Source organism: Oncorhynchus clarkii, chromosome 17 (genome assembly GCF_045791955.1).
Source record: "Oncorhynchus clarkii lewisi isolate Uvic-CL-2024 chromosome 17, UVic_Ocla_1.0, whole genome shotgun sequence".
Taxonomy (NCBI): Eukaryota; Metazoa; Chordata; class Actinopteri; order Salmoniformes; family Salmonidae; genus Oncorhynchus; species Oncorhynchus clarkii.
Window position 1 is genome coordinate 29,623,725 of NC_092163.1, and position 17,834 is coordinate 29,641,558.

The following is a 17,834-nucleotide window of genomic DNA, read 5'->3' on the forward strand; positions in this document are numbered from 1 at the left end:
CGCAATGTTAACTATTCATGAAAATCGCAAATGAAATGAAATAAATATGCTATCTCTCAAGCTTAGCCTTTTGTTAACAACACTGTCATCTCAGATTTTCAAAATATGCTTTTCAACCATAGGAAAACAATCATTTGTGTAACAGTAGCATTTAGCGTTAGCATTAGCGTTAGCATTTAGCAGGCAACTATCACAAAAACAAGTAAAGCCTTCAAATAAAATAACTTACCTTTGAAGAACTTCTGATGTTTTCAATGAGGAGACTCTCAGTTAGATAGCAGATGCTCAGTTTTTCCAAAAAGATTCTTTGTGTATTAGAAATAGCTCCGTTTTGTACGTCACATTTGGCTACCAAAAAAAAAAAAACGAAAATTCAGCCCTCAAAACGCGAACTTTTTTCCAAATTAACTCCATAATATTGACTGAAACATGGCAAACGTGGTTTAGAATCAATCCTCAAGGTGTTTTTCCACATATCTCTTCGATGATATATCCTTCGTGGAAGCCTGGTGTCTCCTTGCTCTCAAATGGAAAAATAATTGTACCTGGCTTTGCGCTCCAATTTCGACGCAGGGACACCAGGCGGACACTTGGAAAATGTAGTCTCTTATGGTCAATCTTCCAATGATATGCCTACAAATACGTCACAATGCTGCAAACACCTTGGGGAAACGACAGAAAGTGTAGGCTCATTCCTTGCGCAATCACAGCCATATAAGGAGACAATGGAAAACAGAGCTTCAGAGATTCTGCTAATTTCCTGGTTGACGTATCATCTTGGTTTCGCCTGTAGAATGAGTTCTGGGGCACTTACAGACAATATCTTTGCAGATTCTGAAACTTCAGAGTGTTTTCTTTCCAAAACGGTCAATAATATGCATAGTCGAGCATCTTTTCGTGACAAAATATTGCGCTTAAAACGGGAACGTTTTTTATCCAAAAATGAAATAGCGCCCCTAGAGATCCAAGAGGTTAAGTGTTCTTCCTTCATTAAAAAAAATAATGTATTCTAATCACGTTGCGCTTTGGTCTCCTCTTTACGACGAACGTCACAGAATAACCCACCAAACCAGGACCAAGCAGCGTGAAAAGGAGGAACAGCAATTAATGGGAAAATGGACCTGGGAGGAGGTATTAGATGGAGCAGGACCCTGGACACAGCTGGGAGAGTATCGCCGTCCTAAGGAGGAGTTAGAGTCAGCGAAAGTGGTAAGGCGATACTACGAGGAGAAATACAGGAGAATAGAGGAACAGTGACGATATGAAGGTACACGGCTTGCACGAGAGGCAGCCCCAAGATTGTTTTTGGGGGAGGCACACGAGGAGATTGGCTGAGTCAGGTAGGAGACCTGAGCCAACTCCTCGTGCTTACCGTTGGGAGCGTGTAACTGGTCAGGCACTGTGTTATGCAGAGATGCGCATGGTGTCTCTGGTGCGCTATTCTTGCCCGGTGCGCTCTATTCCAGCTCCTCGCATTTGCCGGGCTAGAATGGGCATCCATCCAGGACGTATTGAGCCAGCTCTATGTTCTGGATCTCCAATGCGTCTCCACGGTCCAGTGTATCCTGTGCCTCCTCCCCGCACTTGTCCTGAGGTGCGTGTCACCAGCCCAGTACCACCAGTGCCAACACCAGGCTTCCTGTGCGCCTCCAGAGCCCAGTACGCCCTGTTCCTCCTCCCCGCACTCGCCCAGAGGTGCGTGTCCTCAGCCCGGTACAACCAGTTCCGGCACCATGCCCCAGGTCTATAGTGCGCCTCGGCAGTCCAGTACGCCCTGTTCTAGCTCTTCCCACTCGCCCTGAGATGTGTGTCCCCGTGCCGGCACCACAGTGCAGCCTGTGTCTGCACTCGTTGTTCATAGCTTCACGTTAGTTTGTTTAAGTGTTCTTCCTTCATTAAAAGAATAATGTATTCTAATCATGCTACGCTTTGGTCTCCTCTTTACGACAAACGTGACAGTTTGTGTACTGTAAAATCACGCGGTGTAACGTACATTTTTCATAGTTTTAAATTTCAATAGCTCTGTGGTCATGTCAATTACACACCTAAGAAGCGTGCAGTGGATATACACCCATATTGCATAATCTCTAGTTATGTCTCTTCTATATTGTTGTACATTATTATTAGTTTGACAATTAGGGTGTCCAGTGTTGTTTACCCTTTTCTTTAATATTTAGCTATAATAATTGGTAGTTCTAAGTACTTATTTTCCCTGTTTTTTATTTTTCCACAGTATTTAATAGCGGTACACAATAGGAGAGAGACATATCTCCTTTCGTCGTTAATATCAACCATAAAGGAAAAGGGCAAAGTACGAGAGTCGTGCTATTAATTGTCCAAAGCAGGGATGGAGAGTGAACTAGTGAGGTAGGCTGCAGTGGGTTTGCTGGTCAATACATATACTGTATTGACCATTATACATGTAACCACAGTAATGGTGGCCAGTAAATCAATTAATACAAATTTAATATTGACAAATTAAACAGAAATTGTAGACCTTTAATCTTTTCCAGCATGTCAACAGACACTTAACTTCAAATAAGTATGAAACATTTCAGTGTTAACTTTGTCTTTATCCCTGGCGAATGTACATTTCAGAGCCTCTTCAGTGTGGATGGGGTATAGCATACATTTTCAACAACAAAGACTGCACTTCCAGTTTGTTCTTTACTCTGTTGAACTATTTTGTCTTCATTCCTAGTTACAGCACATGGAACCACCGTTGGCAAACAAAACAAAGTGTAACACATTATAAATAATATCAATGATGAATTAGCCATCCATTGTGTTATATCATAAATTGTCTTACATGCCGTCACTGTTGTCAGAAGATTATAAACATGTTAAATTAAGTTACTAACCCAGTCAGTCTTTGGGCCACATTCAGATTCTTTATCAGTGGCACACATGAAGCAGTTGTTGGCTTTGTTGAACTCTGAAAATCAAAGGCATGAACTGAACATATGGCTGTCCGACACAACTACATAAAAATGAAGAATTTACTTTGAGTTAAATGTCATTACATACCAGACATTTTTAGTATATCCTCAGCCATTTCTTTTTGCAGTTGCTCCATGTGTCTTTGAAGGTTCCATATCAATTTGGGAGGGGATGTTGGAAGTTCTGTGCAACTTTTTTGGCCATCTAATTGTCACATAACAGCTAACCATTCATTATTGAAAATATAACTAACAAACCTGCATTACAAAGACTGAAGGTGTCCTGCTGCATGGTGTGAGTTATTTACCCTCCTTTACACTTTGTCCACCCAGTCATCTTTTCCATGGCAGGATCTTCTCATTTTGAAGTACTCTCTTTTTTATGTAAACATAATGGAATTCTGATTAGTTATAGGTAAATGAATACACAAGCCAAATTTGTATGCTGTTTTTGTATACTGTTTTCACTATAATCTAGTAGTAATTTAGTAGTAGATGTAATTTACTTTATACCCCATTCTACACACAGCCTAAATTATAGGCACTGAACCATTTACAGGACAATAATAAAAGTAGCATATAGGATCCAGCCCTATCATAGAGTGAATAAATGTCAAGTGTTTGTAGACTTTACAACATTTTTTTTTTGACAGTTTCATCAGTACGTGCTTAAAGAAAGTAATATCACAAAGATCACAGATGACAGTGCCCACCAAATATATGACAATAGAGAATGAATTGTAAGCACCAAAGTGTGTTTGTCAAAATCATATCTGAAAATGTCAGTTGAACATAATACTTCTATTTTCAATAGCAATTCATGACATATGCAGTTGAGGAATATTCCATGTACCAACACTAAATGTAAAACAGACATAAGACATTCCCACATACAGTATTTTTTTATTTCACCTTTATTCAACAAGGTGACCAAGTTCTCATTTACAACTGCGACCTGGCCAAGATAAAGCAAAGCAGTGTGACACAAACAACAACACAGGGTTACATATGGAATAAACAAACATACAGTCAATAACACAATAGAAGTCTATATACATTGTGTGCAAATTAAGTAAGATTAGGGAGGTAAGGCAATAAATAGGCCGTAGTGGCAAAATAATTACAATTTCGCAAATAAACACTGAAGTGGTAGATGTGCAGAAGATTAATGTGCAAGTAGAGATGCTGGGGCGCAATTAAAAATATATATAAAAAAAGAACAATATGGGGATGAGGTAGTTGGATGGGCTATGTACAGGTGCAATGATCTGTAAGCTGCTCTGATACCTGATGCTTAAAGATAGCGAGGGAGATATGAGTCTCCAGCTTAAGTGATTTTTGCAATTCGTTCCAGTCATTGGCAGCCGAGAACTGGAAGGAAAGGTGGCCAAATGAGGAGTTGGCTTTGGAAGTGACCAGTGAAATATATCTGCTGGAGCGCGTGCTACGGGTGGGTGCTGCTATGGTGACCAGTGAGCTGAGAAGACGGGGCTTTACCTAGTAAGGACTTATAGATGACCTGGAGCCAGTGGGCTTGGCGACGATTATAAAGCGAGGGCCCGCCAACGAGAGCATACAGGTCGCAGTGGTGGGTAGTATATGGGGCTTTGGTGACAACAGATGGCACTGTGATAGACTGCATCCAATTTGCTGAGTATAGTGTTGGAGGCTATTTTGTAAATTACATCGCCGAAGTCAAGGATCGGTAGGATGGTCAGTTTTACGAGGGCATGTTTGGCAGCATGAGTAAAGGATGCTTTGTTGCGAAATAGGAAGTCGATTTCTAGATTTCATTTTGGATTGGAGATGAATGTTTAATGTGAGTCTGGAAGGAGAGTTTACAGTCTAACCAGACACCTAGGTATTTGTAGTTGTCCACATATTGTAAGTCAGAACCGTCCAGAGAAGTGATGCTGTGCAGGCGGGCATGTGCGGGCAGCGATCGGTTGAAGAGCATGCATTTAGTTTTACTTGCATTTAAGAGCAGTTGGAGGCTACGGAAGGAGAGTTGTATGGTTAGTTAACAGTGTCCAAAGAAGGGCCAGAAGTATATAGAATGGAGTCGTCTGCGTAGAGGTGGATCAGAGAATCACCAGTCACAAGAGCGACATTATTGATGTATACAGAGAAGAGTCGACCCTAGAATTGAACCCTGTGGCACCCCCATAGAGACTGCCAGAGGTCCGGACAACAGGCCCTCCGATTTGACACATTGAACTCTATCTGAGAAATAGTTGGTGAACCAGGTGAGGCAGTCATTTGAGAAACCAAGGCTATTGAGTCTGCCGATAAGTTCCTAACTTCCCTGAAAAGTTGCATATCGCGGGGGCTATTAGATGCTAATAGTTCTGCATTTTTTGAATGGGGAATGCTTATTTAAGATGGTTAGGAATGCACTTTCAAAGAATAACCAGGCATCCTCTACTGATGGAATCAGGTCAATATCTTTACAGGATACCCGGGTCAGGTTGATTAGAAAGGCCTGCTCGCTCAAGTGTTTTAGGGAGCGTTTGACTGTGATGAGGGGTAGTCGTTTGCCCGCGGACCCATTACGGACGCAGGCAATGAGGCAGTGATCGCTGTGATCCTGGTTGAAGACAATAGAGGTGTATTTAGAGGACAGGTTGGTCAGGATGATATCTATGAGGGTGCAGTACAAACTCTGAACTACTTATGGCTACTACTTAAAAGTCAAAAAATTCCATTACAGTTCGTAGAAACATGTCAAACAATGTAAAGAATCAATCTTTAGGATGTTTTTAACATAAATCTCCAATAATGTTTCAACCGGAGAATTACTTTGTCTTTAGAAATGCACGCAGGTCGCTCTCACGGCAGCACGCGTGATCAGCTCATGCCAGACACCTGATTGAAAGAGCTCTCATTCCCCCCTCCTTCATAGTAGAAGCATGAAAAAGGTTCTAAAGACTGTTGACATCTAGTGGAAGCCTTAGGAAGTGCAATATGACCCCATAGACACTGTATATTCGATAGGCAATGAGTTGAAAAACTACAAACCTCAGATTTCCCACTTCCTGGTTGGATTTTTTGTCTCAGGTTTTTGCCTGCAATGTGAGTTCTGTTATACTCACAGACATCATTCAAACAGTTTTAGAAACTTCCGAGTGTTTTCTATCCGAATCTACTAATACTATGCATATCTTAGCTTCTGGGCCTGAGTTGCAGGCAGTTTACTCTGGGCATCTTATTCATCCAAGCTACTCAATACTGCTCCCCAGCCATAAGACGTTAATGTACAGTATATGAAAGTGATGCTATGAAAATGATTCTTTCACCTTATCAAGCTCACTCTGACTGACAAATCCCTGCCTATTAATGTGATTAAAAAGAGCATATGAAACATTGTTTTTCATTAGACCTACCTGTGCGCCTTCCTTTAAGCACCTCTGTTCGAACACCTCTCCTGTCCTTGATCCATACCACATACAGCCATTTGCGGATCTTTTCAGTGTCCATGTGAAAGATAGTTATTGCAAGGTTGGAAAATGCTTAATACCCATATGAAATAAAGGCCTGCAAAGCTTACGGACCCATTACGGACACAGGCAATGAGGCAGTGATCGCTGAGATCCTGGTTGAAGACAGCAGAGGGCAGATTGAGGGCAGATTGAGGGCAGATTGGTCAGGCTGATATCTATGAGGGTGTCGTGTTTATGGATTTGGGATTGTACCTGGTGGGTTCCTTGATAATTTGTGTGAGAAAATGAGTTCATCTAGCTTAGATTGTAGGAAGGCCGGGGTGTTGAGCATATCCCAGTTTAGGTCACCTAACAGTACAAACTCTGAAGCTAAATGGGGGGCAATTAATTCACATATGGTGTCCAGGGCACAGCTGGGGGCTGAGGGGGTCTATAACAAGCGGCAACAGTGAGAGACTTATTTCTGGAATGGTGGATTTTTAATAGTAGAAGCTCGAACTGTTTGGGCACAGACCTGTATAGCATGAACTCTGTAGGCTATCTCTGCAGTAGATTGCAACTCCACCCCCTTTGGCAGTTCTATCTCGGCAGAAAAGTTGTAGTTGGGGATGGAAATTTTTTTTTTCTTCCTTAGCCAGGATTCAGACACGACTAGGACATCAGGGTTAGTGGAGTGTGCTAAAGCAGTGAATTAAACAAATTTAGGGAGGAGGCTTCTGATGTTAACATGCATGAAACATTTCAGGTAAAACAACAACCCAATGTTTATATCCCAGGACAAATTAGCTAGCAACAGCAGGCTAGCTAGCTAAATTGCTATAAATGTTTAATGCTTTTCGACCTGTCCCCAAATTTAATATAATTGGTTGTTTGTTTTGATATTTCATCCTGCGTGTCCTGATCGTGTCTGGTGTGGGGGTACAAAATCAACATGCGCGCATCTGGTTTGGTCAGCATGTAAGCCTGTTGTTCACTCTATGGACTTGTATTGTGATTTGTTAATTATAGAACTCTCGATAAACCAGAACATGTTTACCCAAACGGGGAGTGTTGCACAGTCCAATTCCTTTTAATTTGTGAGTAGGCCTATATTCCTTGCCAAACATTCATCACTCCAGAGCGCAATGTTACCCCTGCTGTAGTGTTTCAATCAGTGAAATACTAGAGGATATTTGCTGAGTAACTATTTGGCCCTGAACTTGCCACACTGATTTTTCCACATGTAGTGATGTAGTACTTGGGGGGTGGTGTCCTGGGGGAGAAGTTACAAAGCCAGAGGAGTAGCAGCGTCTTCATCACAGTGGGGTGCTTATTTGGTTTGGTTTATAGCAGAGTTTCAGCCACTCACTGTTCTACGGCTTGAATGTCATATGTTGATTTGATTCCTGAGTAGCACTGCTCCAGTTTTCATCTGCACAGTGTGACTGCTAAGAAATTGCCTGAAACGTGGCCATTATGTGTGAAACAAGTGTTGGAAAGCTCTTCACACTTCAGTTGTCAACGACAATAGTTCGATTTTCAAGGCCAAGAATGTATAACTTGCTTCACTAAAGTTAACTTTACCTTGTTTCAACTCAAGACATGACTATCCGTCTATGTTGGTATTTAAGCTAAGGTAACTGAGCTATAGGTGATATCTCTGCGCGTATCCCTCGTCAGTATTGTGGAATAATTATAATATTAAGGTACAATTTTAATGGAGAAGGCTGATCCGAGAGCAGCGCTGCCTTTCATTTGATCCTATTAGTTTTGACACGTGCCTCGACGACGCACTTAGTGAACATTTCTCTGAGTGGTGTTTTGGGAAAGACATGTTACATCTTCGGAAGGATGCATCCTTAACACTCGCAAGCCTAAGTTCCATCGCTATCGGAAACCAGGCCCTGGTGTGCACTCAAATGCCTGTATTATTGTCCTATTGCCTGGGTTACATTCATTTGGTACAATTGGTATAGCGTTTTAAAAATGGAATATGAAAATGAACTTTCCCAATTGGTAGTGCCTGCTTTGTTAAAACATTTTTTTATCCTGCTTCATCCTCACTGAATGCATCCATTGTGTCTGATGCCATTGCAAAGCGCTCATCAACCCTGATTCTCACGCTCCTCTCTCATTGCAGTCTATGCCTGGAAGGGGATGACCGACGAGGAGTACGTGTGGTGCATTGAGCAGACCGTCTACTGGAAGGACGGCCAGCCCCTCAACATGATCCTGGATGACAGCGGCGACCTCACCCACAAGAAGTACCCCATACTGCTGTCAGGTATGGGACCTAGCTATCTCTGACTTACAACTTTCAGGGCCTCAGGCCTCTCATACTGCTGCTTAATTAAAGAAGCAGGGCACCATATTGCTGCAAACATTGAAGGGCTAAGGATGACAGTGGTATTCACATGTCCCAATTCGCTCCCTCCCCCTTGGCCCTAACTGGATCCGAAGGGTACTGAAGTGAAATACCGTGTAGTAGTGGAGCTCCCATTTTGCTTTCGCCTTACAAAAATGTAAACATGAGGTTTGATATTTAGCCAATGCCCCTGCATTTGACTTGTCACAGTTATTTGTCATAATCATTTACCTTATCCGGTCAAGCCTTTGTTGGTTTGCCTTTTTGTTCAGCTGTGTGGCAAGTTAAGTTTGATTTTAGGGTGTGTTGCATCCTGTAAGAGCTTTTAAAGGAATTACTGTTCCATCCAGAGTTTTGTATTGGCTGGGAGACTAATCCATGGTTTCTATTTTCTTTAAACAGCAAAGACACACTTTAGCCAGCAATCTAAATAAATGAGTGATGGGGTAACCGTGCAATGTAAAATTGGTTTACTTTATGCCCCAATGCGAAACACTAGAGGTATTTTAATAGGCACAGCCTTTCCACACTAGTCCTGTACACTAGTATTCTCAGATCTAATTTAGTGTGGTTCAGCTATGGAAATATGCCTCCCCCAAATTGCAAGGGTGATACTGCTATGGTTGTCAGCAGGGCTGTATTTCTCAGTCTTGTACACTAGGTGGCGGCATTACTCCAGAGTCAATACTGAGAACTGCGGATGAACTTAAGGTGCTTGGTAAGCAACATGCAGCAGGAACTCTTAACTTTAAACACAGTCCCTTGGTAATGATGTTCCTAAGGAGGGAAGTCTTGACTCCTGTTTGAAATGTTAACCTGACATTCATATTAGTTCTCTGAGAAGAGATCAGGCTAAGGCCCTGATAATTTTGTGACCTTTATGATGGCGCCACCTACCACATGTGGATGCCATTTAAAAAAAGTGCTAATTAAAGATTGTCAAATTGTCTCCTTTGGGAATCAAGGTGTCTGAGGGGACCACCACAGTGGTGCACAACCTGTACAAGATGATGAAGAACAGCGAGCTCAAGGTCCCAGGTCAATGACTCAGTCACCAAGGTAGACCCCATCATCCTCCCTTAGTAGGGCCATGCTTGACTCATCAGTTCTTAAAGTGCCATAAAATAATGGTACTGTACGTGATCACCCTCCTGAGTAAGCAGCGGTATTGACTCCCTCTCTATAGATAATTTCTCTCTCTCTCCCTCCAGAGCAAGTTCGACAAACTGTATGGCTGCAGAGAGTCTGATTGACGGGATCAAGCGGGCCACCGACGTGATGATTGATGGAAAGGTGGCGGTTGTTGCTGGCTACGGTGACGTTGTCTAGGGCTGCATCCAGGTCCTCCGTGGGTTCGGTGCCCGTGTCTTCGTCACAGAGGTGGACCCCATCAATGCCCTGCAGGCTGCCGTGGAGGGTCCGGATCCTTTTCAGTTTGATTATGTTATTGTTCAGATTTAATTTACATTCTCAAAATATTATTGGAGATTTGTTATAGGTGTGCGTTCAGTTATCTTGGGTGCCTAGCAAATATGATCTGAAGAATTTGTTTTAAGTTGAAGTCCATTTATAATTGCTGTACATAATATGCAAACATTTTCTGTTTGACCCCATGTCATTTGTTCACTGCAGCAGAGGTAGTATCAAGCTTAAGTGTAAAAGCAATGTTGTACATTGCTTTTGTGTTGGCTTTTGTGATTGTTGTAGGATATGAAGTCACCACCATGGAGGAGGCTTGCAAGGAGGGGAACATCTTTGTGACCACCACTGGCTGTGAGGACATCATTTTGGGCAAGTAGGTATCATTTTGGAGTCTAGTAGAACACCATGCAACCCATGTTAAACACACGCAGTCAAGTTGGGCTAACTCCATTTAATCGCTTGTTTGGGCAATAGGCTGTTGGACGAGCAGTCGCAAATAGATTGTTTTTGTTCATGGCACACAAGACACCTGTCTGATTTGCTCCTGTCTCTTTGGACTAAGCCATTGTGGAGGCCACGGGGATGACACGGTCCAATAAGAAGAGTGTGGCTAAGTTGCACAAGGTATGTCTCTCTCAGAATTCGTTCTCCCGCCATTTTGTCCACATTCATTGTTTCATAACTTAATTGTGTGAATTGTTTGCCCTTTTATTGTTAGTCTATCAATTCCCCATTACATAGATCACCAGTAAGTAGTACATTGTTTCATTCCATTTATAAGTTCTCAATGTATTCATTGTATTTACTTTGGAGCGCTCCTGTCAGTGTTGAGTAAGGACACGGACCTGATTACGCATATAGAAGTAGGTCTATGCCACCTGGCCTGCACGCAAGTGTAGACCTATATGTTTGCACATTTGGGACATCTGTCTTAACTCAAGACCACTAATGACCAGTGGCGCTTCTTAAAGTAATTTTTTCTTCACTTCAAACCACAAGAAAAACCAAGTCTGTTTATAGAATCCATTGAGAATGACAGTAGTTCAATGTACTTGAGCAATATTTCCATCTCTCTCCCTTTCGATAACCACTGCATGAAAGGGGAAAAATGTTATGCTCTGATCCAGGTGAAACGCCATAAAATACCTGATTTACTTCTTATCCCTTGCACAAATAGCCTACAGCTGTGTCTGCCCTGAGCTCACTGGATACGAGGGCCTAGAATATTTTATACAATGCTGCACGTTTCCTAGCGAAAGGTTCGGGCCGGACCAAGTCAATACGTTTTTTTGCAGACAGGCCATGTGTTGCAAATATGTTTTTTTAAATTTTTTATATAGGATTTATTTTAATTTTTTATAGGCTTTTTTTATTAGGCTGTTTTTATATCTGCAGGCTGCAATGTTTTTATTTGTTTACTTTATGTAGGCTATTTCTACATGGATGGCAATAGAAGTAACTTTTAGATTTGTCACTATCATTTAGATATACTTTTTTTATTAACCACATGACAATGACACTTAAATGTCCTTGTTTTTCCATGAAAACATGCATGAAATGAATAGGAAATGTAGTCAAGACGTTGACAAGGTTATAAATAATTATTTTTTATTAAAATAATAATTGTGTCCTTCAAACTTTGCTTTCGTCAAAGAATCCTCCATTTGCAACAATTACAGCCTTGCAGACCTTTGGCATTCAAATTGTCAATTTGTTGTGGTAATCTGAAGAGATTTCACCCCATGCTTCCTGACGCACCTCCCACAAGTTGGATTGGCTTGATGGGCACTTCTTACGGTCAAGCTGCACCCACAACAGCTCAGTAGGGTTGGGATCTGGTGACTGTGCTGGCCACTCCATTATAGACAGAATAACAGCTGACTGCTTCTTCCCTAAATAGTTCTTACATAGTTTAGAGCTGTGCTTTGGGTCATGTTGTAGGAGGAAATTGGCTCCAATTAAGCGCCGTCCACAGGGTATGGCATGGCGTTGCAAAATGGAGTGATAGCTTTCCTTCTTCAAGATCCCTTTTACGCTGTACAAATCTCCCACTTTACCACCACCAAAGCACACCATCACATTGCCTCCACCATGCTTGACTCTCCAGCATCTTAATTTTTTCTGCGTCTCACAAATGTTTGTCTTTGTGATCCAAACACCTCAAACTTAGATTCGTCTGTCCATAATACTTTTTTCCAATCTTCCACTGTTCAGTGTCTGTGTTCTTTTGCCCATCTTAATCTTTTATTTCTATTGACCAGTCTGAGATATAGCTTTTTCTTTGCAACTCTGCCTAGAAGGCCAGCATCCCAGAGTCGTCTCTTCACTGTTGACGTTGAGACTGGTGTTTTGCAGGTACTGTCTCTCCTTTTCTGGGGAGTTTCCCATTGCTTGGAAAGCAGCCACGGTTCGTCCTTATTTAAAGGGGTAGATAAATCTGATCCTAACTATTATAGGCCTGTTTATTGACAAGTTTTTCCAACACTTTTGATAATCAACTGACTGGCTTTCTTGATGTCTATAGTATTCTCTCGGGTATGCAATCTGGTTTCCGCTCAGGTTATGGATGTGTCACTGCAACCTTAAAAGTCCTCAATGATGTCACCATCGCCCTTAATTCTAAGCAAATTGTGCTGTTGTTTTTTTGACTTGGCCAAAGCTTTTGATAAGGTAGTCCATTCCATTCTTGTGGACCGGCTAAGGAGTATTGGTGTCTGAGGGGACTTTGGGCTGGTTAGCTAACTACCTCGCTCAAAGAGTGCAGTGTATAAAGTCAGAATCTGCTGTCAGCCACTGGCTGCCACCAAGGGAGTACCCCAAGGCTCGATCCTAGGCCCCACGCTTTTCTCAACTTACATCAACAATATAGCTCAGGCAGTAGGAAGCTCTCTCATCCATTTATTTGCTGATGATAGTCTTTTACTCAGCTGTCCCCTCTCCGGATTTTGCGTTAATTGCCCTACAACAAAGCTTTCTTGGTGTCCAACAAGTTTTCTCTACCCTTAACCTTGTTCTGAACACCTCCAAAACAAAGGTCATGTGGTTTGATAAGACGAATGCCCCTCCTCCCACAGATGTTATTACTACCTCTGAGGGTTTAAAGCTTGAGGTAGTCACCTCATACAAGTACTTGGGAGTATGGCTAGATGGTACACTGTCCTTCTCTCAGCACATATCAAAGCTGCAGGCCAAAGTTCAATCTAGACTTGGTTTTCTCTATTGTAATCGCTCCTCTTTCACCCCAGCTGCCAAACTGTAAACTGGTCATCTCTGTATACCTGTCGCAATACTCACTGGTTGATGCTTATTTATAAAACCCTCTTAGGCCTCACTCCCCCCTGTCTGAGACATCTACTGCAGACCTCATCCTTCACATACAACACCCGTTCTGCCAGTCACATTCTGTTAAAGGTCCCCAAAGCACACACATCTCTGGGTCGCTCCTCTTTTCAGTTCGCTGCAGCTAGCGACTGGAACAAGCTGCAACAAACACTCAAACTGGACAGTTTTATCTCAATCTCTTCATTCAAAGACTCAATAATGGACACTCTTACTGATAGTTGTGGCTGCTTTGTGTGATGTATTGTTGTCTCTGCCTTGCCCTTTGTGCTGTTCTCTGTGCCCAATAATGTGTGTACCATGTTGTGTTGCTACCATGCTGTCTTGTCATGTGTTGCTGTCTTGCTATGTTGTCTTAGGTCTCCATTTATGTAGTGTTGTGTTCTCTCTTGTTGTGATGTGTGTTTTTGTCCTATATTTATATTGTATAAATGTTTTATCCCAGGCCCCCTTCCCCGCAGGAAGCCTTTTTTGCCTTTTGGTAGGCCGTCATTGTAAATAAGAATTTACCTAGTTAAATTTAAGGTAAAAAAAAATGATATATTTATATTTAATGAAGCTGCCAGTTGAGGACTTGTGAGGTGTCTTTCTCAAACTAGACACTCTATTGTACTTGTCCTCTTTCGCAGTTGAATTAATGAATGCACTGGTGTTCTCCCCAGACACTTTGAGCAAATGAAAGACGACTCCATCGTTTGCAATATCGGCCACTTCGACTGTGAGATTGACCTGAACTGGCTCAACGCCAACTCCGCCGAGAAGATCAACATCAAGCCGCAGGTTGGACTAAACCCCCCCCCCCCCCCCCCCCACACACACACACCCTAGATGTGCTATGTACGTTATGTTGTCTTCTGTAATTTAGTTCTCCAGTTTTGTCCTAAACTACCGTTCTCCTGCCAGGTGGACCGCTACCGCATGAAGAGCGGTCGCTACATCATTGTCCTGGCCGAGGGCAGACTGGTCAACCTGGGCTGCGCCATCCCCGGTTTCGTCATGAGCAACTCTTTCACTAACCAAGTGTTGGACCAGATTGAGCTGTGGAAGAACACTACCAAGTACTCCCTGGGAGTCCTCCACTTGCCCAAAAAGGTGAGCTATTTATAAGAGAAGCGACGTAAATGCATTTGTCTTTTCATCATTAGATTGACAGACCTGTATTCTGTAGCTATTTAGTTGTGAGTATCCTATATATGCTTTTTTCACAACCTGTAAAGAGTTCTAGGTTTTCTTTGCCTGCAGTTTAATAGGGAAAAATGTAGTGTCACTGTATTCTGAAATTGACCCCACTAACTCCTGGTTGAAATACAGTGGGGCAAAAAAGTATTTAGTCAGCCACCAATTGCAAGTTCTCCCACTTAAAAAGATGAGGCCTGTAATTTTCATCATAGGTACACTTCAACTATGACAGACAAAATGAGAAAAAAAATCCAGAAAATCACATTGTAGGATTTTTAATGAATTTATTTGCAAATTATGGTGGAAAATAAGTATTTGGTCAATAACAAAAGTTTATCTCAATGCTTTGTTATATACCCTTTGTTGGCAATGACAGAGGTCAAACGTTTTCTGTAAGTCTTCACAAGGTTTTCACACACTGTTGCTGGTATTCCTCCATGCAGATCTCCTATAGAGCAGTGATGTTTTGGGGCTGTTGCTAGGCAACACGGACTTTCAACTCCCTCCAAAGATTTTCTATGGGGTTGAGATCTGGAGACTGGCTAGGCCACTCCAAGACCTTGAAATGCTTCTTACGAAGCCACTCCTTCGTTGCCCGGGCGGTGTGTTTGGGATCATTGTCATGCTGAAAGACCCAGCCACGTTTCATCTTCAATGCCCTTGCTGATGGAAGGAGGTTTTCACTCAAAATCTCACGATACATGGCCCCATTCATTCTTTCCTTTACACGGATCAGTCGTCCTGGTCCCTTTGCAGAAAAACAGCCCCAAAGCATGATGTTTCCACCCCCATGCTTCACAGTAGGTATGGTGTTCTTTGCATGCAACTCAGCATTCTTTGTCCTCCAGTTGAGTTTTTACCAAAAAGTTATATTTTGGTTTCATCTGACCATATGACATTCTCCCAATCTTCTTCTGGATCATCCAAATGCTCTCTAGCAAACTTCAGATGGGCCTGGACATGTACTGGCTTAAGCAGGGGGACACGTCTGGCACTGCAGGATTTGAGTCCCTGGCGGCGTAGTGTGTTACTGATGGTAGGCTTTGTTACTTTGGTCCCAGCTCCCTGCAGGTCATTCACTAGGTCCCCCGTGTGGTTTTGGGATTTTTGCTCACCGTTCTTGTGATCATTTTGACCCCACGGGGTGAGATCTTGTGTGGAGCCCCAGATCGAGGGCGATTATCAGTGGTCTTGTATGTCTTCCATTTCCTAATAATTGCTCCCACAGTTGCTTTCTTCACACCAAGCTGCTTACCTATTGCAGATTCAGTCTTCCCAGCCTGGTGCAGGTCTACAATTTTGTTTCTGGTGTCCTTTGACAGCACTTTGGTCTTGGCCATAGTGGAGTTTGGAGTGTGACTGTTTGAGGTTGTGGACAGGTGTCTTTTATACTGATAACAAGTTCAAACAGGTGCCGTTAATACAGGTAACGAGTGGAGGACAGAGGAGCCTCTTAAAGAAGAAGTTACAGGTCTGTGAGAGCCAGAAATCTTGCTTGTTTGTAGGTGACCAAATACTTATTTTCCACCATAATTTGCAAATAAATTCATAAAAAATCCTACAATGTGATTTTCTGGATTTTATTTTCTCATTTTGTCTGTCATAGTTGAAGTGTACCTATGATGAAAATTACAGGCCTCTCATCTTTTTAAGTGGGAGAACTTGCACAATTCGTGGCTGACTAAATACTTTTTTGCCCCGCTGTATATTATATGATGTCTTGTGACTATTCAAAGAAATTGAAACTAGGCTGAATGGGAATAATGGCTTTGATTAACCCTGTAATAGGTAACCGAAATGAGGCTCTTTGTACTTGGAGCTGAAATTGAGCACTGCGCAGTCATTTTAAATTGAGTGACACATGGGTTGTGGTGAACATCTTAAGGCCTTTAACTGAAGCCATACACTCAGAGCTGAGCGCAAGAGATATGCTTGTGGGAAGTTTGGAACAAAGCCAGGGATGGTTCGAGGTCAGTCTATTGCCTTAAGAATGTAGTTTTATTTATTTATTTATTTTGTTTAAGAGTACATGGTCTGTCAAACATAAGAACCACCACTGATATCCCTCATTCTTTTCCTGCTTGACCTGTTCAGCCTTTTTTGACAGCTCCTTTTTGAATTATGTCTGTTCTTAAGACTGGCATTGAGACCAGTTTTGGCATTTTTCCTGCGATTTTGACCTAACTGCTTGGGGCGCAGCCAAGCATGTTTTTGTTTTCAGGGGAAAATGTGATTTGCGTGACGATTGAACCCATTACAATACGTTTTCTCCCCGTGTAAGATAACGTTATTCTGAATTTGACTTGTAATGTCCTTTTTCTCTTCTTTCTGCAGCTGGATGAGGAGGTGGCTACCGCCCATCTCGACAAGCTCGGCGTCAAGCTGACTAAGCTGTCAGATAAGCAGGCAAATGCCTGGACTTAACTGCGAAGGACCCTTCAAGCCCGACCACTACCACTATTGAAAAGTTTGTCAGATAGGTGGCCAAGCAGCGGCCCAGAGTCATGGTGTGGTAGGGGTAGATTCCCAGGAGTCTTCTGGTGGCTAGGACATTTTTGCTGATGCCCTGCTTCAACTTGCATTCAAATTTTCTTGCCCACTGTATGCACTTGCCTTTAGATTCTAACCAGAGCTCCATTGCCTTTCAAGTAACAAGTGCTAAATGGCTTCTAAAAGCCCCCATCTTGTTATAGATTGCATTCCCTCTTTAAAAGCCTGATTTATTTTTAGTTGAAAGCACCAATCCCTGTACTATTCAGGTTTACAATGTAGTGGCTAATATGGCAATAAGTGCTGGTTTCATATTGTCTTAAGGAAAATCCACCAAAGTACCACCAAAGCAGTTCTTGCCTGGCTTCAAGTATACTTACTCAGTTCTAGAACATCTGTAGTGACTTCCCTATTCTGTTTTTATTTAGCTTTATCTTGCCAGTGTTGTGAGCTGTGAGAGAATGGGGTGTGGTCAGGTCAACTATACTGCCATGTTTTGCGGTTACATCATGTATATCTCAAGTGTTGCATTTCATACAGGAGTTGTACTATTGTGAAATGTGATGCAATAACGATCACATTTTACTGGGTTGTAATTCTCTTTTATTTACTTTTGTTGGATTACTGCATGGCAAATGCAATGCAAGAGTTGAAATAATGCAATTCTGGCAGCAATGCAGA

The 17,834-nt window shown here is 42.2% G+C and overlaps 1 protein-coding gene across 1 annotated transcript; it reads left to right on the top strand.

Moving 5' to 3' along the window:
* The first annotated feature begins 1,107 nt into the window (after positions 1-1,107).
* LOC139369383 (adenosylhomocysteinase) lies at positions 1,108-17,417 on the top strand. Its single transcript, XM_071108663.1, is given in 13 exon segments — positions 1,108-1,209; positions 1,467-1,560; positions 8,499-8,642; positions 9,385-9,488; positions 9,689-9,759; positions 9,761-9,782; positions 9,935-9,966; positions 9,968-10,140; positions 10,431-10,518; positions 14,147-14,264; positions 14,388-14,576; positions 16,998-17,077; positions 17,079-17,417. Coding segments are annotated over 13 exon segments (1,266 nt in total). The 3' UTR covers positions 17,128-17,417.
* The last annotated feature ends 417 nt before the right edge of the window (positions 17,418-17,834 follow it).